This window comes from Dictyostelium discoideum (genome assembly GCF_000004695.1).
Source record: "Dictyostelium discoideum AX4 chromosome 2 chromosome, whole genome shotgun sequence".
Taxonomy (NCBI): domain Eukaryota; phylum Evosea; class Eumycetozoa; order Dictyosteliales; family Dictyosteliaceae; genus Dictyostelium; species Dictyostelium discoideum.
Genome location: NC_007088.5, coordinates 5,027,306 through 5,049,805, shown reverse-complemented (window position 1 = coordinate 5,049,805; position 22,500 = coordinate 5,027,306). Strand labels below are relative to the sequence as shown.

General features: G+C 20.6%; 12 protein-coding genes and 1 non-coding gene across 13 annotated transcripts in view; 6 read left to right on the top strand and 7 right to left on the bottom strand.

Moving 5' to 3' along the window:
- DDB_G0275117 (hypothetical protein) overlaps positions 1–1,859 on the top strand; it is a gene marked incomplete at both ends in the record, with an annotated part of 2,042 nt that extends 183 nt beyond the window's left edge. Inside the window, 2 exons of the mRNA XM_638666.1 lie at positions 1–479; positions 605–1,859. The exon at positions 1–479 is cut by the window's left edge and continues 183 nt beyond it. Of these exons, the coding sequence (XP_643758.1) occupies positions 1–479; positions 605–1,859 (1,734 nt within the window). The remainder of the gene's footprint in view (positions 480–604) is intronic.
- Positions 1,860–2,354: 495 nt separating this feature from the next.
- Positions 2,355–3,547, bottom strand: sdhC (succinate dehydrogenase; the record flags this gene model as incomplete). Its single annotated transcript, XM_638665.1, has 3 exons — positions 2,355–2,471; positions 2,674–2,831; positions 3,244–3,547. The coding sequence occupies 3 exons, from the start codon at positions 3,545–3,547 to the stop codon at positions 2,355–2,357; spliced, it is 579 nt and encodes a 192-aa protein (XP_643757.1).
- Positions 3,548–4,102: 555 nt separating this feature from the next.
- On the bottom strand, positions 4,103–4,182 carry sno10. Its single transcript has one exon. It is a non-coding gene; the product is annotated as a C/D box snoRNA (small nucleolar RNA).
- Positions 4,183–4,586: 404 nt separating this feature from the next.
- On the bottom strand, positions 4,587–5,769 carry cnrD (ubiquitin system component Cue domain containing protein; the record flags this gene model as incomplete). Its single annotated transcript, XM_638664.1, has 2 exons — positions 4,587–5,582; positions 5,677–5,769. 2 exons carry the CDS (start codon positions 5,767–5,769, stop codon positions 4,587–4,589), a joined length of 1,089 nt encoding a protein of 362 aa, XP_643756.1.
- Positions 5,770–6,508: 739 nt separating this feature from the next.
- DDB_G0275113 (hypothetical protein) lies at positions 6,509–8,365 on the top strand (the record flags this gene model as incomplete). Its single annotated transcript, XM_638663.1, has 4 exons — positions 6,509–6,862; positions 6,935–7,320; positions 7,389–8,123; positions 8,227–8,365. 4 exons carry the CDS (start codon positions 6,509–6,511, stop codon positions 8,363–8,365), a joined length of 1,614 nt encoding a protein of 537 aa, XP_643755.1.
- A 364-nt stretch (positions 8,366–8,729) lies between these two features.
- On the top strand, positions 8,730–11,340 carry top3 (DNA topoisomerase III; the record flags this gene model as incomplete). The annotated part of the gene is made up of 2 exons (XM_638662.2): positions 8,730–8,816; positions 8,941–11,340. 2 exons carry the CDS (start codon positions 8,730–8,732, stop codon positions 11,338–11,340), a joined length of 2,487 nt encoding a protein of 828 aa, XP_643754.2.
- Positions 11,341–11,622: 282 nt separating this feature from the next.
- Positions 11,623–12,574, bottom strand: DDB_G0275111 (hypothetical protein; the record flags this gene model as incomplete). The annotated part of the gene is made up of 2 exons (XM_638661.1): positions 11,623–12,101; positions 12,190–12,574. The coding sequence occupies 2 exons, from the start codon at positions 12,572–12,574 to the stop codon at positions 11,623–11,625; spliced, it is 864 nt and encodes a 287-aa protein (XP_643753.1).
- Positions 12,575–13,671: 1,097 nt separating this feature from the next.
- Positions 13,672–15,910, top strand: DDB_G0275109 (hypothetical protein; the record flags this gene model as incomplete). Its single annotated transcript, XM_638660.1, has 4 exons — positions 13,672–13,921; positions 14,073–14,764; positions 14,874–15,308; positions 15,443–15,910. 4 exons carry the CDS (start codon positions 13,672–13,674, stop codon positions 15,908–15,910), a joined length of 1,845 nt encoding a protein of 614 aa, XP_643752.1.
- A 59-nt stretch (positions 15,911–15,969) lies between these two features.
- On the bottom strand, positions 15,970–16,936 carry DDB_G0275255 (hypothetical protein; the record flags this gene model as incomplete). Its single annotated transcript, XM_638659.1, has 2 exons — positions 15,970–16,442; positions 16,540–16,936. 2 exons carry the CDS (start codon positions 16,934–16,936, stop codon positions 15,970–15,972), a joined length of 870 nt encoding a protein of 289 aa, XP_643751.1.
- A 604-nt stretch (positions 16,937–17,540) lies between these two features.
- On the bottom strand, positions 17,541–18,495 carry DDB_G0275253 (hypothetical protein; the record flags this gene model as incomplete). The annotated part of the gene is made up of 2 exons (XM_638658.1): positions 17,541–18,013; positions 18,108–18,495. 2 exons carry the CDS (start codon positions 18,493–18,495, stop codon positions 17,541–17,543), a joined length of 861 nt encoding a protein of 286 aa, XP_643750.1.
- Positions 18,496–19,619: 1,124 nt separating this feature from the next.
- DDB_G0275251 (hypothetical protein) lies at positions 19,620–20,543 on the bottom strand (the record flags this gene model as incomplete). The annotated part of the gene is made up of 1 exon (XM_638657.1): positions 19,620–20,543. One exon carries the CDS (start codon positions 20,541–20,543, stop codon positions 19,620–19,622), a length of 924 nt encoding a protein of 307 aa, XP_643749.1.
- Positions 20,544–21,161: 618 nt separating this feature from the next.
- On the top strand, positions 21,162–21,974 carry commd10 (COMM domain-containing protein 10; the record flags this gene model as incomplete). Its single annotated transcript, XM_638656.2, has 2 exons — positions 21,162–21,287; positions 21,465–21,974. 2 exons carry the CDS (start codon positions 21,162–21,164, stop codon positions 21,972–21,974), a joined length of 636 nt encoding a protein of 211 aa, XP_643748.2.
- A 369-nt stretch (positions 21,975–22,343) lies between these two features.
- The window catches only part of DDB_G0275107 (hypothetical protein), a gene marked incomplete at both ends in the record, with an annotated part of 2,306 nt that continues 2,149 nt past the window's right edge, over positions 22,344–22,500 (top strand). Inside the window, one exon of the mRNA XM_638655.1 lies at positions 22,344–22,500. This exon is cut by the window's right edge and continues 155 nt beyond it. Within this exon, the coding sequence (XP_643747.1) occupies positions 22,344–22,500 (157 nt within the window).

The following is a 22,500-nucleotide window of genomic DNA, read 5'->3' as shown; positions in this document are numbered from 1 at the left end:
AGAATTTCAAAAAGATTTAGAGAATGTTGCTACGATAGTACATTATGGAGAACATTAGGTTTTAGTTCTGAAATGGCAAAGAAAAAGATTGATTCAGCATTAAAGAATATGGAGTTAACATCAAGATTAGCCTCAGTTAGATTAATCAACTTAAACAATTTAAATATCAAACAAAAAACAATTGATTATATCGTCACTCATACACCACAACTTAAAGAGATTAGACTTCACAACCTTAGATTAACCGAAAAAACTTCTAAATTATTGGTTGCAAAATGCCCAAACCTTGAACAAGTCTATATGGATGGCGGTAGAACAAGTGATGAATGTCTTGAACTCTTGGCAAATGGTGCTGTAAAATTAAAATCTATAAATCTTCACAAGGTTGAAAATATTACAACAACTGGTATTTGTCATATCATTAAAAATACAAATCTTAGTTTTCTTAATTTTAATGGTATTTCAGGTTGGGATATTAGGTATGTTTTTTATTTTATTTTTTTTTTTATTCTTTTTTTTTTTTTTACAATAATTATTTTAAATTTAATTTTACTAATATATATTATTTTATTTTATTTTTTTTTAAAAAAAAAAAAAAAAATAGAACACTTGCTCCATATTGTGCACATTTTACATCAATGGATTTGGGATCAAGTAATAATTTATCAGATGATGATTTGAAAGCATTAACAAGACAATGTAAAAAATTAAAATTCATTTCATTAAAGAGTTGTAAACTAATTACAGATCATGGTGTTTTAGAGTTAATTCATGATTGCCCACAATTAATGGATTTAAATTTGGCATCATGTAGCAAAGTTACACGTACAAGTGTTCAACATGTACTTCAAAATCTTCATAACTTAACAACTCTAAATCTTTCATCCTTTAAGAATATTCACCCAATCACTTTCCCAAAGAATCCATATAGACTTTTAAATACACTCACCACCATAGACCTTTCATTTACCGATGTCAAAGATGAAGATATATTCCAATTGACAGAATATGCTGCAAACTTGAAGAGTTTACGTTTGGTAGCTTGTGTTGAAGTAACCGATGAGTCAATGTTGATGATAGCAACTCACTGCAAGAAATTGTTTTGTGTTGATCTATCTCGTGATCAACAACAATCCTCAAACTACTCAACAAGTAAAGGTCCAATGAAAATAACTTTTGCAACCGTCGAAGCATTGTTTTTAACTTGTCAAGACCTTCAAAAAGTTGCACTCTCTTATTCAAGTAAGAATAATATAACAAAGAGAAGTGTAATGGAAGTTCATGATCGTAGAGTTTCTTCAGGTTTAAAAAATATTAATTTCACTTTAAATGAAGAATCAGTTAATAACAGTGCAATTATTAATAATTCTAATCAAGGTAGTAGTAATAGTATTATTAATAATAATAATAGTAGTAATAATAGTATTATTAATAATAATAGTAATAATAGTATTAATAATAATAATAATAATAATAATAATAATAATAATAATAATAATAATAATAATAATAATAATAATAATAATAATAATAATAATAATCATAATAATATCAACAATAATTATAATCCACCAATACCAATCCCATTTAATAATAATAACAATAATTATAATAATAACAATAATAATCATAATAATAACAACAATAATAATAATAATCAGAACAATAATAATAATAATCAAAATAATAATAATCAAAATAACAGTAATCAAAATAATAATAATAATAATAATAATAATAATAATAATAATAATAATAATAATAATAATAATAATAATATTAATAATATAAATAACCCAAATTTTTATAACCCTATTATACCAAATAATAATATTCCGATCACCACAAATAATCCTTAAAAAAAAAAAAAAAAAAAAAAATCATATTGATATAAATGTTATAAATATAATTCAACAACACGCATATTATAAATTAGAAAAACTATACAACAAATTAAATTATTTTTTCGTCCAACATACCAAAAATTATTTTTAATAAAAAATCCTTAATTATATATAAAGGTTTAAACCTTCATTATTTAATAATACTGTAATTCCATTTTAAAAAAAATAAAAAAAAAATTTATAATTTATAAAAAAAAAAAAAACTTGAACTCTTTTTTTTTTCCATTTTTGTATATTTTCCAATGGTTTAAGCTTTACTTTTTAAAAAAGAAAAATATGGATTAAATTTGATTATCTTTTATTTATTTTTTTTTTTTTTTTTTTTCTTTTTTTTTTTAATTGTACTGTTATATTTATAAATGATTATTTTTTTACATTGGTTATTAAATTTATTTAAAACCAATATATTATTATTAAAATGATATATGAAAGTGTTTGATTTTAAATTGATTATTTAAATGAAACAAAGGTGAAAATAGTTGATAAAACTGCAACGACAGCTAAAAGAACTTTACCAGAAGATTCAATTTGTGAAATAGAAAGACCTTTAACGGTTTCATCCCAAATCTATAAATAAAAGTAATAAAAATATAAATAATTAGTTTAAATTATTCCAATTTTATATTATTATTATTATTTATTATTATTATTATTATTATTATTATTATTATTATTATTATTATTATTATTATTATTATTATTATTATTATTATTATTATTATTATTATTATTATTATTATTATTATTATTATTATTGTTAATGACTTACGATGTGTCTAACACCAGTACAGAAATGATAAGTTAATGGTAATGCAACAGCAAATTTGGCTGGGTAAACTAATGCTGGGTATTGAGTATGGAGGAGTTGGATGTAGTGAATTGCGTCATGTGGTGCAAAAAGAGTAACACCTGCAAGACCAGTAATACCTATTATGTTATAAATTATAAGATAAAAATATATTAAAAACTGTTTTAATTATATTTCTAGTATATAATAATATAATAATAATAAAAAAAAAATAGAAAAAAACTCCAACAATTGACAATAGTTTTTTTTTTTTTTTTTTTTTTTTTTTGCTTCATCCCTAATTAATCCAATCTTCTATAATTAAATCTATTATTTGCTTTTATAATGATGAATTTATATTCATCTTTAAATAATAAAAAAAAATAATAATAATAATAAAAAAAAAAAAATAAAAAAAAATAAAAAAAAATAAAAAATAAAAAAAAATTTGGTAGGTGGATGTAATATTCTAATATTTAAATATATATTGGATATGTTTTTATGTGTGAATGTATGTGATATTATAAATAATTAAAATTTTGAAATGCTTACCTAAAGCTAAACAAATACCAGTAGCACGATGCATAATTGACATAACGGCTGGTAATGGGAATTTATATATGGTAAGATGTGGTGAGGTTGGTTGGTATGGAGTTTTAAGTTCATCAATTCTTTTTTCAGTGATAGTGAATGGTTTCTTTGCTTGAGTTGAGTATGATAATGGGGTGTTGGTTGTGTTGGTTTGACTTAAATAAATGTTTTTGGATGTAAGGGTATTGTTTACAATAAATTTATCAAAGTTTCTGACAAGTGGTGCATTTCTTGATGTGAATGTATTTAAAGTTCTTCCAAACATTTTGTATTGTGATTTCTTTTATATATGTCAATAAATGACCCTTTTTTGTTTAATGTAAATGCAAAATAAAAATTAAAAAAAAATAAATTTTTTTTTTTTTTGTTCAAAATTTCAAAAAAAATAAAAAAAATAAAAAAAAAATAAAAAATAAAAAAAAAAAAAAATAAAAAAAAAAATGGAAAATAAAAAAAATAAATAAAATAAAAAAAAAATGAAAATTGTAAACAAAGTATAAATAAAAAATATTATCTATACAAAAGAAAAAATTAAATAAACTAATTCCAAAAAAAAATACAAAGTATTAAAAAAAACCAAACACAAATAAATTTTTAAAAAGTTTAAATATTTTTTTTTTTCAAAGATATATAATTTTTATTTATTTTTTTCTTATTCGGAATTTTTTTTTTTTTAAAAAAAAAATAAAGTGATAATCTCATATTTGGACATTAAAAAGAAACTCTAATAATTATAAAGGAAAAAAAAAAAGAAGTTAGACAATTTGGTTTTTTTTTTTTTTTTTTTTTGTTTTAAAAAATAATAGCGAAGCATTATATTGTCAGTTAAATGGAAAATCGTTATAATCATTCTATTTCATGTTAAAGGAATTGACATATGATTTTGTGTATCATCATTAAATATATTGCTTGCACTAAAATTTTTCTTTTTATTTTTTTTTTTTATGTTAAATTTTTCTACATACCAATATAAAAAATAAAGGAAAGTTTCTTCGCTTGGTTGAATAAAAAAAAAAAAATGAAAAAAAAAAAAAAAAAAAAATATAAGGGCCGAAACTGAAAAAAAAAAAAAAAAAAAAAAAAAAAAGTAAAATTTTTTTTTTTTGAAAGTCTCGTGACTAAATTTTTTTATAAAAGTTTTGTGACGTAGTTTTTTTTTTTTTTGAAAATGGAAAATTGAATAAAAAAATACTATTTTTGGGATTTTTGGTAAAAAAAAAAAAAAATTTATAAAAAAAAAAAAATTTGATTTTATTTTGGGATATTTACATATGTATTACAGAGTTTTAAATTGTAATAATCTTTTAATTTGAAGCGTTTTTAGAATTTTCAACTTTGATGGTGATATCCAAAAGATTTTGGATTGCCAAAGACATATTATTATCGGTTGATAATAAAACATATCTAACTACTTCATCAGAGGTGTTTGGGAATAATTCTTTTAATTTTCTAGCAGATTCTTCTTCTGGTCTAGTTTTCATTAAACCTTGACTTACATTTTGATCAACAAAGAATGGATTTGTTGAAAATGGAGTAATTGCAGTATTATTAAATGGGTCTAAATTTTGGAATGGTTGATTTGAAGTGGTGGTGGTAGTGGTGGTTGGTGGTTTATTACCATTATTAAACATTGAGGAATTATAGTCTGGTGGTGAAAATGATGGCATTGTTGGTGTTGTTGGGAAATTATTAACATATCTTGGTTGTGGAATTGGTTGTGGTACTGGGACATAAATTGTTTTAATTTGTGGTGGTGGTGGTTGATCAAAAACAGTGAGATGATCGAAATCTTTTAAAACATCTTGGAACAATTTGGATTGAGCCAATTGTCTTTTTTGTTCTGGTGAAGAGTATTTAATTTCTAATAAGAGGTCATTGACTCTTTTTTTGTTTCTTTCACGTCTTTCATATTCATCACGTTCACGTTGACGTTGTAAACGATCCTCTTCATCCAATCTTTGTTGTCTTCTTTGTCTTTCACGATATTGTTCTTGGTCAATTTCTCTCATGAAATGGTTAATTGTTGACTCTACATTATTACGATTGTCATAGAGTGCACGTTGAATTTGATGATCTGTGAATTTACTACCGAAAATATCTCTAACTTGTGCAATTAATCTTAATTCTCTTTCACGTTCTCTTTGTTCACGTTCTTTCTTTAAACGGTTCTCTTCTAATTTTCTTTCGATTTGGTATTGTTCTGCTTCCAAGTATTCATGTCTTCTTTGAAGAATTGTAAGTGATGCATCTAAACTCCAATTATTTCTTTCTAATGTTGAATACAAGAAATGATCTCTTGACTTTATATATATAAAAAAAAAAAAAAAAAAAAAAAAAAAACAATTAGTAAATAAAAAAAAAAAAAATTTAAAATTTAAAATTTTAAAAACTTACGAGTAATGGGAACATTGATAGAACTTGGTTAATTTTTTGTTCTTTTTCATATGGAGAGATTTTCATTTCTTCTTTTTTAATAAAAAAAAACATTTATTTTTTTTTTTTTTTTTTTTTTTTTTTTTTTTTTTTTTTTTCTTAAAATGTGATTGCTAAATATAAAAATTAAATATAGATAATAATAATAATAATACAAATAATATTACAAATAATAAAAAAAGAATAATAAAAAATGTGAAGATAAAAATTAAAAAAAATAAAAAAAAAAATTGTGTGTTAAATATTTTTGATTTCCCAAATTTTTCTTTTTTTTTTTTTTTTTTTTTTTTCAGTGAAAATAATAATTTGATTTCAAAACACAGAAAAAAAAAACCCGATTCATATATAATTTTTTATTTTTGTAATAATTTTGTTTTTTTTTTTTTTATTCCAATAAAAAATTTATTTGATAGGAATGCTTAAAAAATAATTTATAAAGAATTAAACATTGAAAGTACTAATTAGAGATCTTAATTTATTATTAATATAGTAATAATAAAAAAAGTGTCTAATTTTTTTTTTAATTTTTTTTTATTTTAATTTTGAATTTTAAATTAAAAAAAACCAAATATATGTACAATTTATATAAATTCACAGTATTCGATCCCTCAAAATCTTAATGTTTTAATTTATAACTTTTTAATTTTATTTTTTAATTTTTTTTTTTTTTTTAATTTTTTTTTTTTTTTTTTTTTTTAATTTTTTTAATTTTTTTTTTTTTATTTTTTATTTTCAATTGTATATGAATTAGTTATTGCATTTGATACATGCAATAAAAAAAAAAAAAAAAAAGATGGAAAATAAAGAAAATACATTAAATGGAGTTATACCAAAACCAAAAATAAGGGTTGTTAAAAAAGTTATAAGAAAGAAACCACCAATGACATCTGATAATAGTGATCCCTCAACTAATAAACTGAATGAACAACTTTCAAACTTAAAATTAGATAGCAGTAATAATAGCACTACAACTAATAATACCACAAATACAACTATAAATACACTTAATAAACCAAACGTACAAAAAAAATCTGATATATTAAAAAAATCAATTAAAGAAAAGATCCACTTTGACAAATTAACATATGATGCTCAAATGTCATTAATTGAGGATGAAACAACTGAAAATGAATTAAGATCTCATTATGTATGTATTAATAAATAAATAACAATTATTTTAATTTTATAAATGATACTAATTATATATATTTAATATTAGTATAATTTATTTCAACCTGATCATTTTAAAGATGTTGTAGCAGAGAGATCGGCATCAGGTAAATGTGGATATCCATGTTGTAGTAAACCATTAGGAGTAAAGAAATTGAATCAAAAATATTTTATTTCAGTAAAAGAACAAAAAGTATACAATGTTGAAGAACTATCAATGTTTTGTTCATCAGATTGTTTAGTTAAATCAAAATTATATGCATCAACATTAGATGAAACTGCTGTTTACTTAAGAAATGTTGAAAGTAAAAAGATTTTACCAACTGAACAAACTTTAATATCATCACAAACAAAAACACAATCACAAACACAAACACAATCACAACAAGCACCAAAACCAGCATCTAAACCAATTGAATTCTTAAATAAATTTGAGTATGTATACATTTTCTATATAAATATATATATATATAATATTATTACTAATATATATATATAAATAGAAAATCATTAGTAATTACAGAGAATGAAAATGCAAGTTTAATTCCACCAAATTTAACATTTGATAAAAATGTAGATAATGAAAAAACCAAAATAGATAAACAACCACAAAAATCAACTACAACAAATAAAACTATAAGTAAACCAAAGAAAAAAACTATTATTACAGATGATTTAAAGGTACCAATAGAAAAAAAAGAAATTAAAATTAGGGATAGTGATGATGAGGAGGATGATGATGATAGTGATTTAAATTATTATAGTGAAGATGATACATTATTAGGAGATGAACAAGACGATGCACCAATGGTTTTAAATGAAGATGAGGATGAAAATGATAATAACATTAATGAAGATGAGGAGGATGAAAATAAGAGTGATAAAAGTGAAGATGAATTTTCATTATTTAGACCAACACAAATGTCTAGTAAAAGGGTTGAAGAATTATTTAAACCACACATTTCAAATTATCATATGGTTTATTCAACATTAAGTCAATTTACAACTAAACATACCAATAACTTTTTACAATTTAATCAAATCAATTATGAATATATATTAGAACAAAATTTACAAATTAAATCTAATCTTCATTCTCAATTATCATTAGTTTATCAAAGTGTAATCGATCAATTAGGTTTCAAAATTACAACTGCAAAAGAAAAAGTTACAATTTTAATTGACACTTTTAAATTTGATAAACCTGTACCATCTTTAAGAAGAAATCATTGGAAAATGTTAATTTTAGTTTTTTTAAAATGGTAATGTGTATTTAATTAAATTTATTATTATTATTATTATTGTTTATTAATAATTTTTATTTTTTAAATATATATATAGTTTATCATCAATTGATGAAGAAATATTAAAGGATATTAAAGACAATAATGATAAATTTGAAAATTTAGTAAAAGAATGCAACTTTGATATGGAGACATTAAAAGTATTTCAGGATTTATTAATTCAAGGTTATCAATAAATATTTAATTTTAATTTTAATTTTAATTTTTTTTTTTTTTTTTAAAGAAAGATTTAATCAAATATTTCCCAAAAATGTGTTTTATTTAAATATCAAAAATAAAATAAAATTTCAACAAAACCAACAATTTCTCAGAAATAAAATGTAGTGTTTTTTATTTTTTTAATTTTTTTATTTTTTATTTTTTTTTAAACAATTGTTTTTTCACAGTTTTCATTTTTTTTTTTTTTTTTTTTTTTTTTTATACTTTTTCAAATACTTAAGATATCAACAAATAAATAATAAATTAAAAATTATTATGTAAATAGAGTTTATGAAATAATAATTATAATAAATATATGTACATATAAAAAAAAAAAAAAAAATGACAAAAAGGATATTGAATGTTGCTGAAAAACCATCAGCAGCAAAAGAGATTGCAGCAATATTATCAAATAAAAGAGCAACAGTTGTAAGTTTTCAAATTTAATATAAAAAAAAAAAAAAAAAAAAAAAAAAAGAAAAAATTATTAATTATTTACAAACATTTTATTTTATTTTTTTTATTTTATTCATTTTTATTATTTAAAAAAAAGAGAGAAGGATTTTCAAAATATAATAAACTTTGGGATTTTAAATATAATATATTGAATTTTAATGATTGCGAAATGACATTCACATCAGTTACAGGTCATTTAATGGAGATTGATGTAGTTGAACAATTTAAACCATGGGCATCATGCGATCCAATTCAATTATTTGATGCACCAATAAGAAAAACAGTACCATCAGATAAAGAACCATTAAAGAAAACATTGGAAAGAGAGATAAAGAAAGCTGATATATTAATTCTTTGGTTAGATTGTGATAGAGAGGGTGAAAATATTGCATTTGAAGTATTGGAAGTTTGTAAAAATGCTAAAAAGAAATTTGAATTTTATAGAGCACATTTCTCTGCAATCATTCCAAGAGAAATTGATAGAGCTTGTAAAAACCTTGCAAAACCAAATGAAAAAGATTCAATTGCAGTTGATACTAGAATGGAGATTGATCTTAGAATTGGTGCTGCTTTCACAAGATTTCAAACTTTATATTTAAAGAAATTTAAAATCATTTCAAATAGTGATAATCAACCAAAGACTACTACACCAGCAAATGGTAATATACTTAATAATAGTAATAATAATTCAAGTGGTAAAGAAATTATTAGTTATGGACCATGCCAATTTCCAACTTTAGGATTTGTAGTTGAAAGATATTTTAGAATTGTAAATTTTAAACCAGAGGATTTTTGGCATTTATCAGTGGTTCATGAAAAAATGGATACTAGTAGTGGTAAGATGATACCTGTTACATTTTCATGGTGTAGAAATCGTTTGTTTGATTATACAGCTGCATTTATATTGTATGAGAAATGTTTAGATAATACAGAGGCAACGGTTGTTGATGTTACTTCAAAAGAGAGTAGATATAGACCTGTACCTTTGACAACGATTGAACTTCAAAAGGCGGCATCGAAAAAGTTAAGAATTTCATCAGTTCAAACTATGCAATATGCAGAGGAACTTTATACAAAAGGCTTAATTAGTTATCCAAGAACAGAGACAGATTCATTTCAAGCAGGAACCGATTTAAAAGGTTTGATTGGTAACCAAGCATCAAATCCTGAATGGGGTGCTTATGCAAGTAGATTAATTAATAACAATCAATTTGTTTATCCAAAATCAGGTAAAAACAATGATAATTCACATCCACCAATTCATCCAACTTCATCAGCCACTGGTTTATCGGGTAATTTGAAAAAGATTTATGATTTCATTACTCGTAGATTTTTAGCATGTTGTTCTGAGGAATCTGTATTTGCAAATACAACGGTTACCATCGATATTCAGGGTGAAAGATTTTCAGAGACTGGTACAATGGTTTTGAAATTGGGTTATCTTGAAGTTTATCCATTCGATAAACGTAATGATAAACTAATACCAACCTATCAAAAAGGTGAAAGATTTACACCAAAAAGAATTGATCTTACAAAAGGTACAACCGTTGCACCTCATTATATAACAGAGGCAGAACTATTGACAGCCATGGATAATAATAAAATCGGTACAGATGCAACGATGGCAACTCATATTCAAACTATTCAAGATCGTTTTTATGTTAAAAAGAATGAAAGTAATCAATTTGTTCCCTCAAATTTAGGTGTATCATTGGTTGCAAGTTATGAATTAATGGGATTTGAATTTTCAAAACCAAATCTTAGAGCTGCAATCGAAGCTGATGTAGATAAAATTAGTAGAGGTCAAAAAACTAAACAAGAAGTACTCTTATCAACCATTGAAAAGTATAAACAACTTTATCAATTGGCAAATCAAAATATAAATTGTTTCGATAGATCATTTAGAGAATATTATGAACCTGCCGATCCAAAAGGTGGTGAATTTCGTGTTTTGGTTTCTCAATTCTCACGTTGTGGTAAATGTAATGGTAAAATGCAATATAAATCTGATCAAAATCCAGAAGCACCAAAAAGAATTTTATTTTGTCCTCAATGTATTGATACTTTTGATTTACCAAAGAATGGTGATATCTCTCAATTGGTAACTTCAATGGGTGTACCACAAAATTGTCCAATTTGTCAATATCAAGTTCTTAGTGTAAGAAATCCTATAAACGATAAAAGTTATACAATTTGTCCAAAATGTAGAAATTCTCCACCTGACCCAATTCATAAAAAACCATTTCATTGTTTTCAATGTACATTTAATTGCAATTTAGCAACTGGTAATAAACAACAACAACAACAACAACAACAACAACAACAACAAACAAATTATAATAGAAATAATAACAATAATAACACAAATAGCGCAAGACCAATAACAACTAGAACAACTAGAACAACAACTCAACATAGAACTTTTACAGCATCTAATAATAATTTTAATAATAACAATAGAAATTCAGATCGTAATAATAATAATTTTATTTTTTAAACGAAATGTAAACTATTATTATTTTCATTTATTTATTTATTTATTTTTTTTTTTTTTAAATAAAATTAATTTCTTTATTTAACAAAAGTTTAAAAATTTATTTATTTATTTATTTATTTATTTATTTATTTATTTATTTATTTATTTATTTATTTATTTATTTATTTATTTATTTACACAAAAAAGATATTGTCAATATAAAAGAGTACCAGTACGTGATAAAAAAAAAATATATTACTATTTTTTTTTATTTATTTATAAATATATGTATTTAAATTAAATTCAATAAGTTTTTGTTAAGAAATAAGCATCACAGTTGTATGCTGGACAAGTTGAAATAGAAGTATAAGATACTAAATCATAACCAGTTGAGCAGGTTGGAATTGAAAGGATACAAGCACGAGTGTCATTATCATTTGAACATTGTGGATTTGTTAAACAACGATTTGAATCTCTTTCGTAAACTGTAACATGACCACCTTGACATTTTAATAATGGTAATGCTGGACAATTTGAAATTGGATCTGGTAATCTTACAAAAGAAGAAGAAACAATCACTTCACCTTGACTATTAATTGTACCAACACCAATCAATCTGTTAGATTCTGACTCAAATTGCTTTTGGAATAACCAATTGCTATCGAAAAGTGGTACATTACTTTCATATGGTTGCTTAACATCATTAACATTGGTTGCAGCATTATCAATATTTAATAAAATTGCTGAAACTGATGGGCATGGTGTTGTAATGCAAACAATACCTGTTGGTAAAATTAAAAAAAAAAAACAATTAATAATTATTAAAATTGGATAATATATAATAATTATAAAAATAATAATAATAATTACCTGATGAAGCAAACATATAATATTTATCAGTTGATGTTAAAGCATTACCTTGTGGAAGTTGTTTATAAACTCTTTTTACTTTAAAATCATTTACATTGTAACCATTTCTGTTTGCAATGATAGTACCATAAAGGATAGCAGTATTGGCTTCTTGAAGTGAGAAATAGTTTTGTTCAACTCCATTTGGGAAAACGAAATTTTCAATAACAATCTCTGGATCTTGAGTATTTACCTTATAGACACGGTATTGACTGCACGGTGTGGTAATACAATAAATTGGAACATGGGTAACTTTGAAATAATAGTTTGTTGGTAATTGACTACCAAAACAAATTGAAATTGAAATAATTGTAAAGATTAAAGTAATAAATGTATTTTTTAACATTTTCTTTTTTTTTTTTTTATTATTGTTTTTAAATATTAAAATTTAAATTATAAAATAAAATTTATTTTATATTCTATTTATACTTTTAGGAAAAAAAAAAAAAAAAAAAAAAAAAAAAAAAAAAAACAAATTAATTCAAAAAAACTAAAAAAATAATTTTAAATAAAAAATCATATCAATTTATTAGAAAGGAAATTTAAAATAAACTTTTACTATTTTTTTTATTATTATTTTTTTTTTAATGGAATTATAATATGAATTTGGTAGGATCTTAGTCAAAGGGTTTTTTTTTAGAGGTTGAAGATGCAAATATTCGCATCTATTATTTTAACTTTTTTTTTAAAAATTTTCAACAAAAATCTTTTTTTTTTTTTTGATTGGTCAAAATTAAATTTATTTTATAATAAATAATAAAATGTTTTTTTTTCTTTTAATTTTCTTTTTTTTATATTCAACCTATACAATTTTGATTAAACATTATAAACAAACGATAGTATTGATCTTTTTTTTGGGGGGATTTTTATTATCCCAAGATTTTAAATTAATGGATTGGTTTGGAAAAAAAAAAAACTAACTAGTTAGTTTTTTTTTTTTCCAAATTTTTTTTTTTTTTTTTTTTCAATTTACCAACATTCTTTAATACATAATTTTTACTTAAGAAAATATTATTTCTTTGAAAACTATTTTTTAATTTAATTTAATTTATTTTGTTTTATTTTATTTTATTTTATTTTATTTTATTTTTGATACATTTGCAGGTGTATTGTAATTTAGACAATGGTGTAAAGGGTTAATAATCAAAATTATTTGATTTCCTAATTATTATTATTTTGGTTTTTGATTAATTTTTAATTAACATATTAATTTTTTTTATTTATTCTTTTATTATTATTAATTCAAGTATAACCATTAAAAAACCATCAACAAAATCAAAAAATTACATTAAAAATAAACAAAATTGATTATGGCAAAATAAAAAAGTTTTTTTTTTTTTTTTTTGTTTTTGTGAAATGACTTTTCAAATTTTTTTTTTTTATTTTTTTTATTTTTTTTATTTTTAACTCTGATCAATCAGATATTCAAATGGGAGAGATTTAATGAAACAATTAGAATTCACAGCAGTTCATGCAATATTTAAAATATTATCAACATCACTAGGACCAAAAGGATTAGATAAAGTGATTGTGAATATACAAAAGAGTAAAACATTTGAAAAAAATGAAAGTCAACAACTCGATACTGATGATTTGATAATAACAAATGATGGTGCAACTATCATGAAATCATTACCTATTTCACATCCATTAGGTATTATATTACAACAATTATCAAATTCAATTGATGTATGTATTTTTTATATTACTAATATTTGAATAAAAAAAAATAAAAAAAAAACCATAAAATTGTGTACACAATACTTGTGTATTTTATTCATATTTTTAAAAAATATATACTAATTAATTGTAATTATGTACTACATTCATTCAGACAAAAATAGGTGATGGTACTACATCTGGAGTTATTTTAGCTTGTAAATTATTAAAAGAATCAGAAAAACTATTAATCAGAAACTATCATCCAAATTTAATCATTAAAGCATTCACCATAGCATATGAACAATCTAAATTATTATTAAACTCAAATTCTATTGAATTATCAATAACAAATGATTTATTATCAAATAATTTTAATATTATTAATAATAATAATAATAGTGGTAGCGAATATGAAACAATTAAAATACTTGAACAAATTATATCAACTTCATTATCATCAAAAATATTAAATAGCTATGTAAAACAGTTTACAAGATATTGTTTTGAAGCAATATCAATAATTAAAGAGATAGTTAAACATAATGATGATAATGATGATGATGATGATGATAATGGTTTTGATGGTGATAAAATCGATAAAATTAGAGTATTTGATAATATTCAATCAAATGTAAAATATATTAAATTATTAGGTAATAATATATCATCAAGTAAATTAATTAGAGGTATAATATTACCACTAAATTTAAATTATTCAAATTTAATTTCAATTAATAATAATAATAATAATAATGAAATTTCATCATCACCATCACTAGCTTTAACTTTTAATGTAGTTTTAATTAATTTTGATATTGGATATATTGATGAAAATTCTTTTAAACTTATTCAATATAGTAATTTAAATTTTAATGTTTGTATTTTTTTTTTAAAAAAAAAAAAATTAGATGATAATGATAATAATAAAAATAATTAACTAAAAGTAATATTATTTTATTTTATTTTATTTTATTTTTTTATAGAAAAGAGAAATGATTGAAAATGAAAAAAGACAATTGGAAATTAAACAGGCAAAAGAATTTATTGATAATTTAAAAAAACAAAATACAACTTGCAATAATAATAATAATATTATAATTTTTTCAAGTAAAAGAATATCATTATCTTGTTTGAAATTATTACAAGATAATAATATAAAAACAATTTTTAATCTAGATAATAATCAATTATTTAATATTCAACAAGTTACAAATTCTTCAGTAATTTTAAATTCAATTACATCAAATATCACTAAAAATAGTAGCAGTAGTGGTGGTAGTATTTTTGGTAATTGTAATTTAAATATTTTATTTGAAAAACAATCAGAATATTACATAGAGATTAAAAATAATAATTGTAAAATATGTACATTTTTATTAAAAGCACCTTCGATATTCATTATTGAAGAAGTTCAAAGGGTAAGAGATATATCTATTTTTTTTTTTTTTTTTTTTTTTTTTTTTTTTTTTTTTTTTTTTTTTTAAAAAAAAAATAATATATTAATTAATTACTACTTTTTAAATTCTTTCAAATATATATTATATACACACAGTCATTAAATGATTCAATTTCAATATTATCATTAATTGTTGAAAGTAAAAAGGTTATTGCAGGTGGTGGCTCAAATGAAATAATGTTATCGGTTGAATTAGAAAAATTTATAAAGAGTGATAAGTTTAAAGAATTAATGAAAAATGAAAAACCACAAGATATTATTAAATATATGAATAGTATAAAAGCATTTTCAAAATCTTTAGAAATAATACCAAAACTATTGATTAGTAATGCTGGTTTCGACTCCATAATATTATTTCAACATTTAAAATCAATTCATAATAATAATAATAATAATAATAATAATAATAATAATAATATTTCAATTAATTTAGAAAATGGTAAATTATGTAATATGATAGATTTAGGAGTTATTGAATCATTAAAAGGAAAAGAAATAATGTTAAAAATGATTATTGATACAGTTTCTATGATTATTAAAATAGATCAATTAATTAAAAATTAATAAAATAAAAAATAAATAAATAAAAAAAGATGTGAACAAATGGAATAATGGTAGTGTATTTATTTATGAGTTTTATTAACAAATTCTGGATCACAGAAGAATTTTGGACAACCATTTAATTCAGTTGATGGGAAAGAAACGAGACGATAACCTTTATTACAAAGTGGAATACTTAGAGTGCAAACACCAAATTTAGTACATCTTGGTGAGACAAGACAACGATTTTCATCACGAGAATAGGTCATGGAATTACCTTCAACACACTTCAATAATGGAAGTTCTGGACATTTTATTGGTGGATCTGGTAAATAAATGAATGAATTTGAAATTGAAATAACTCCATTTTTAATTGTTCCTTGTCCAATTAAACCAAAATCATCAGATCTAATATTTTTTGAACTTAACCAAACTGAATCTAAAAATCCTACATTTTTCTCATATGGTTGACTAATTGTATTTATTATTTCCTGACTATGTACATTTAATAAAGCTGCAACAATATTTGGACATGGTGATGTCTTACATCTTGTTCCTATAAATAAATAAATATTAATAAATATTAATAAATATTAATAAATATTAATAAATTTTAAAAAAAAAAAATAAATATTAAATAAATTAAAAATTACCATTATCACCAAACATATAATATTTATCAGTTGAAGTTTGTTTATTACCTAATGGTAATGATTTATATACTCTGGTAACAAGGAAATCAGTTGCATTATTTGGGAATTTTGAACTTGGTTGAGTGGTACCTAAAACTATAAGAGTTTTAGATTCATCACCCAAAAGTGTTGTTTTATTTAAACCATTTGGGAAAATGAAATCTAAAATTTTTTGTGATTTTTCATTTGTATTTAATTTTTGAATTGTGTATTTTGGACATGGTGGAACGAAACATTGAACATTTTCCCAATCAACTTTATAATAAAAGTTTGCTTTTAAAATACTACTACCACTTACAAATGTAATAAAAAATAAAGTGAATGTTGTAAATAAAAGTAATTTATAATTTTTAATCATTATTTTAATTATTTTAATTATTATTGTTATTATTATTATTATATACTAATTTTATAATTTTAATAATAAAATTCAAATAAAAAATAAAAAAAAAAACTATTATTTATATTTATTTTTTGAAAAAAAAAAAAAAAATAAAAAAAAAAAATAATAATGATAAAAAATAAAAATAAAAAATTTTATTAAATTTAAAATAAATAAAAAATAAAAATTCAATTAAAAACTGAATATTTTTATTATCATTGAAGTAATTCTGATATCTATTGTTATAATTTAATATTTTGGGTGATTTTTTAAATTTGTAGATTGTACCAAATTAGGTAAATTATTGGGCTATTGTATACAATTATTGAATAATTGGAATTTACAATATTTTATAAAATACCAATTGAATTATTTTAATTTTAGGATTATTAAAAAAAAAAATAATAATTCAAGAAAATAAAATTATTATTAAAAAATTTTTAAAATTGTGATTAACAATTAATAATATTTATAATCTTTTGAAAATAAAATAAAAAATTAATAATAAAAAAGGAGGTGTTTATTTTTTTTTTATTTTTTTTTTTTTTACAATTGTTTAGAAAATTAACAAAAAAAGAAATTAATGTGTTTTACAAACAAAGGTTGGATCACAATAATATTTTGGACATCCATTTGCTTCAGTTGCTCTGAATTGATCTAAACGATAACCTGCTGGACAAAGTGGCATACCCAAGGTACAGAATGAAGATTGAGTGCAAGTTGGAGAAGCTAAACAACGATTTTCATTACGAGAGTATGTCATAATCGAACCACCTGGACATTTTAATAATGGCAATGAATCACATTTACCAATTGGATCTGGTAAATGAATGAAAGCATTTGATATTGTAATTTTTCCACTACTGAATGTACCTTGACCGATTAAACCATAGTCATCTGATCTAACTGTTTTAGATCCTAACCATGCAGAATCAAAATATTTACCAACGTTCTTTGAATATGGCATGAGTATATCACTAACAGTTTGTTTAGTACGGATATTCAATAAAACTGCATCTGTTGATGCACATGGGGTAGTGACACATCTGACACCTAATTTTAAAATAAAAAAATATTAATAATTTATTCTATAAAAATAATAATAATAATAATAATAATAATAATTTTAAAAAAATGAAACACATACCATTATCACCAAAAATATAATATTTATCAGTTGCTGATGCTGGGTTACCTAATGGTAATGATTTATAAACTCTTACAACTTTTAAATCTTTTGCTTCAGTTGGGAAATTTGGGTTTGGTTGGATAGAACCAAAAATAATGAGAGATCTGGCCTCTTCAGAAAAAAGGTATGATTTATTATAGCCATCTGGGTAAATGAAACTTAAAATTGCAGTTGAATTTTCATTTGTATTGACTTTTTGTGCTGAATATTGTGGACATGGAGCTCTAATACAATTTATGTTTTCCCAATCAATTCTATAATAAAAATTTGGTCTAATCAATGTACTTTCACCAAGTGAAAAAATGAATATAAACAATATTGCTGATATACAAAATAATTTTATCATTTTTTTTTTTATTTATATAAAATTTTATTTATTTATTTTATATATTGTCTGTTTGCTTTGTTTGTTTATTTGTTTATTAAATTAAATGAAAATGTTTTATAATAAAAAAAAAAAATTTAACACTTTTATAGGAGAACTTTAAAAAAAAAAAATAAAAAAAAAAATAAAAAAAAAAATAAAAATTTAATTATTAAAAAAAAAAAATATATATATAATTCCTCATTAAATTATATTTTTATTTTTTTTTTTTTTTTTTTAATTTAATATGGCCTTATAGTATAACCATATATCATTGAATTGACTTTTTTCAGAAAGTCTCTATTAAGAAATAAAAAAAAAAACCGTTTTTTAAAACATTTTTTTTTTAGTGGATAGTATTTTCCAACCCCACCACCCCTATTTATAAAAGTGTAATAGAGTTCAATTTAATATGACATAAAAACTGGATATTTTTTTTAAAAAAAAAATCTATATTTGTCCTTTTTTTTTTCAAATAAAAAATACAAGTTGTGGTTACATATTAATAATCTTTGAAAAAAAAAAAAATAAAAAAAATAAAAAAAAAATAAAAATTAAATAAAAATTAAATCTTTCACTTAATTATTAAATTAATGTTAATAAATGTCAGCATCTTTAAACATTTTAATTTGGAAAATACAAAAAAAAAAATAAAAAAAAATAAATAAAAAAAAAAAATTAGATAGTTAAAAAAAAATAAATAAAAACAAAACCATTTTACAAAGATCATAGGTTTGATTTAGATCTTGATTTTATTTTATTTTATTGAATTTGGGAATAATAATAATAATAATAATAATAATAAAAATAATAATTTTAATAATCTATAATGATGAAATAATTTAAAAAATGAATCAACATTTCCTAAAATAATCAAACAATTGTAATTTATTCAATAAATTATTTAAATTCTTTAAATTCTTTTAATTCTTTTAATTCTTTATTCTTTTTTATTTAATTTAATTTTCTTCTTTATCTGGTTTTTTTTTTTTTTTTAATATTATTTATTTAATTTTTTTTTTATTATTTATTAAATTTTTTTTTTTTTTTTAATTTTTTTTTTATTTTTTTTTTATTTTATTTTATTTTATTTTATTTTATTTTATTTAATAAGTATCTGTTAAAAAATTAGCATCACAATTAAATTCTAATTTTCCACCATTATTTCCTGTAAAAAAAGTAAGATAATAACCTTTTGGACAAGTTGGGTAAATGGGGATTACTACTGTAGTATTACCATTAAAGGCAAGTGGAGTACAAGTTGAATTTGTTAAACATCTATTAAAATCTCTTGAATTTGTAATAATTGATTGTGAGTTGCATTTTATTGATTTTGGTGGTATACATTTTTCAATAGGATCAGGAATGTTTATATAAGCATTTGAAACAACCATTTCATTATTATTATTAATTGTACCCAATGCAATTAATTTTGAATGATCTTGAATTACAGATTTATAATTTAACCAATTGTTATCAAAATATTTACCAACATTTTCTTGAAATGGATAAATTATCTTTGAAATTAAATAATTATTATAATTATTATTATAATTAACCAATGTTGATATTAATTGATAACATGGTTTCCCTCCATTATTGGTTCTATTCAAACAAGGGAAATTCGAATTATTTAATGTATAATATTTATCAGTAATTTCAATTTTATTACCTAATGGCAACTGTTTATAAACTCTAATAACATTTAAATCATTTCCATTGATATTCTTCACAATACTACCATACACAATTATATTATTTGATTCTTTATTTATAAAGAAATGTTTAATTTTTGATAATGGCGATTTTTCATTTACTATTAATTTATTAATTGATATTTTATTTAATAATAATTGTTGTTGTTGAGTTTTATTATTAATTTTTTCAATACTATATTGATTACATGAATTTTCTTGTTTATTTAAACATTTAATACCACTCCAACTAATTTTAAAATAATATTTTTCATTACAATAAATAATATTTACTAAAATTAATAATATTGTTACTATTTTAAATAATTTATTCATTTTTTTTTTTAAAAATTAAAAATTAAAAAAAAAATACTATTTTTGTGTTTATTAGTTTTATAAATATAAAAATATAAATATAAATATAAAAATAAAATTAAAAATGTGCTATTGGTTTTTAATTATTTATCTTTTTTTTTTTTTTTTTTTTTTTTTTAATTTTCAGAAAAAAAAAAAAAAAATTAACAATGACAAATAAAAACCATAAATAAACAAATAAAAATTAAAAACTTTAAATTGTCGATTATTAAATCCCCCAATATGGCAACATAGTTCCGTTTTTTTTTTTTTTTTGTTGTGTTTTTTTTTTTTGTTTTGTTTTGTTTTTTTTTTTTGTTTTTTTTTTTTTGTTCACCACAAAACAAAACAAAAAAAAAAAAACCAATTAATAATTATTCCAATTATAGTAAATGAAAGTCTAAATATCCCCATTCAAAATATTTTGAAGTTTATTTAGCTAAATAATGATGTAATCATTTTATTTTTTATAAAGTAAATTAAAATAAAAATATTCAAAATAAAAAATTTCAATTTTTTTTTTTTTTTTTTTTTTTTTTTTTTGATTTTTTTTTTTTTTTTTTTGTTGTGATTTTCACATAACTTTTCACACACACAACAATGACCGATAATAATATATTTGGTAATACAAAAAGATTCAATGACTCTATTGAATTAATTAACAAATTGGAAACACCAAGATTTCAAAAAATTTTAACAAGAGTTGTTAATAAAATTGGTCACAGGGTAATAATAATAAAAAAATAAAATTAATAATTAAAATTAAAAAAAATAAAAATAAATAATAATAAAAATAAATAATAATAAAAATAATAATAAATAATAAATAGTAAATAATAAATTAACATATCAATATTATAATTAAATTTAATTTTTTTTTTTTTTTTTTTTTTTTTTTTTTAGAATGAAAGAATATTCACAGAATCAGAAGAAAACATTTTACAAAATTTATTTAAAATAACATCATTAGAATTTAAAGGTATATTAGAATGTTGTTCATTCATTTTTGAACAAACAGCATACTATTCATTATCACCAAATAATTTAGTTAATCAATTGAAAAAGACAATGTTAAACGATGATAAAACATCATGTTTTCAATCAGTATGGGAGGATAACTCTGAACATGTTTTAAACTTTTTAAGAACTCAATCAATTGCACCATTACAATTAAATGAAATTGGTTGGAGACTTCATTATCAAATGTCATCTTCAAAGACAATTAAAAGAAATGCAAGTGCAATAATGGAATTAAATTTTAATAATAATAATAATAATAATAATAATAATAATAATAATAATAATAATAATATTAATAATGATAAAATGATTTTAGAATTTAATAAGGAACAATTATTAGAATTTTATAATAAATTAGAAAGTATTCAAGAAAAATTGGATACATTAGCATAAAAAAAAAATAAAAAAAAATAAAAAAAAAAAAATAAAATTGTACAAAAATATAATATATTATTAAAATATCTTAGGGTTTTTTTTTTTTTTTTTTTTTTTTTTTTATTTTATTTTATTTTATTTTGTGATAAAATTTATTTTAAAATTGGGGGTTAAAAAGTCCCTGGGAATTTTTTTTTAAAAAAAAAAAAAAGAAGATTTTTTATTTGATAGTTATTTTTCGAATTTTTTATTTTATTTTATTTTATTTTTTTTTTTTTTAAAAAAATTTTTTGGCGTTGGGAAATTGAATCATTTTTTTTTAAAAAAAAAAAAAAAAAAAAAAAAAAAATCAAAATTATTATTGATAGAGTAATAAAAATAAAAAAAATGAAATATTTAAATATACTTTTAATATTTTTTATTGTAATTATTGGTTGTGTTGTTAGTTTAAAATCACCAATTAAATCTAAAATTGATGTACCAAGATTAAATAATCAACAAGTTAGATATCCATCAGATGAAACTTGGTCAGAAGTTGATACAT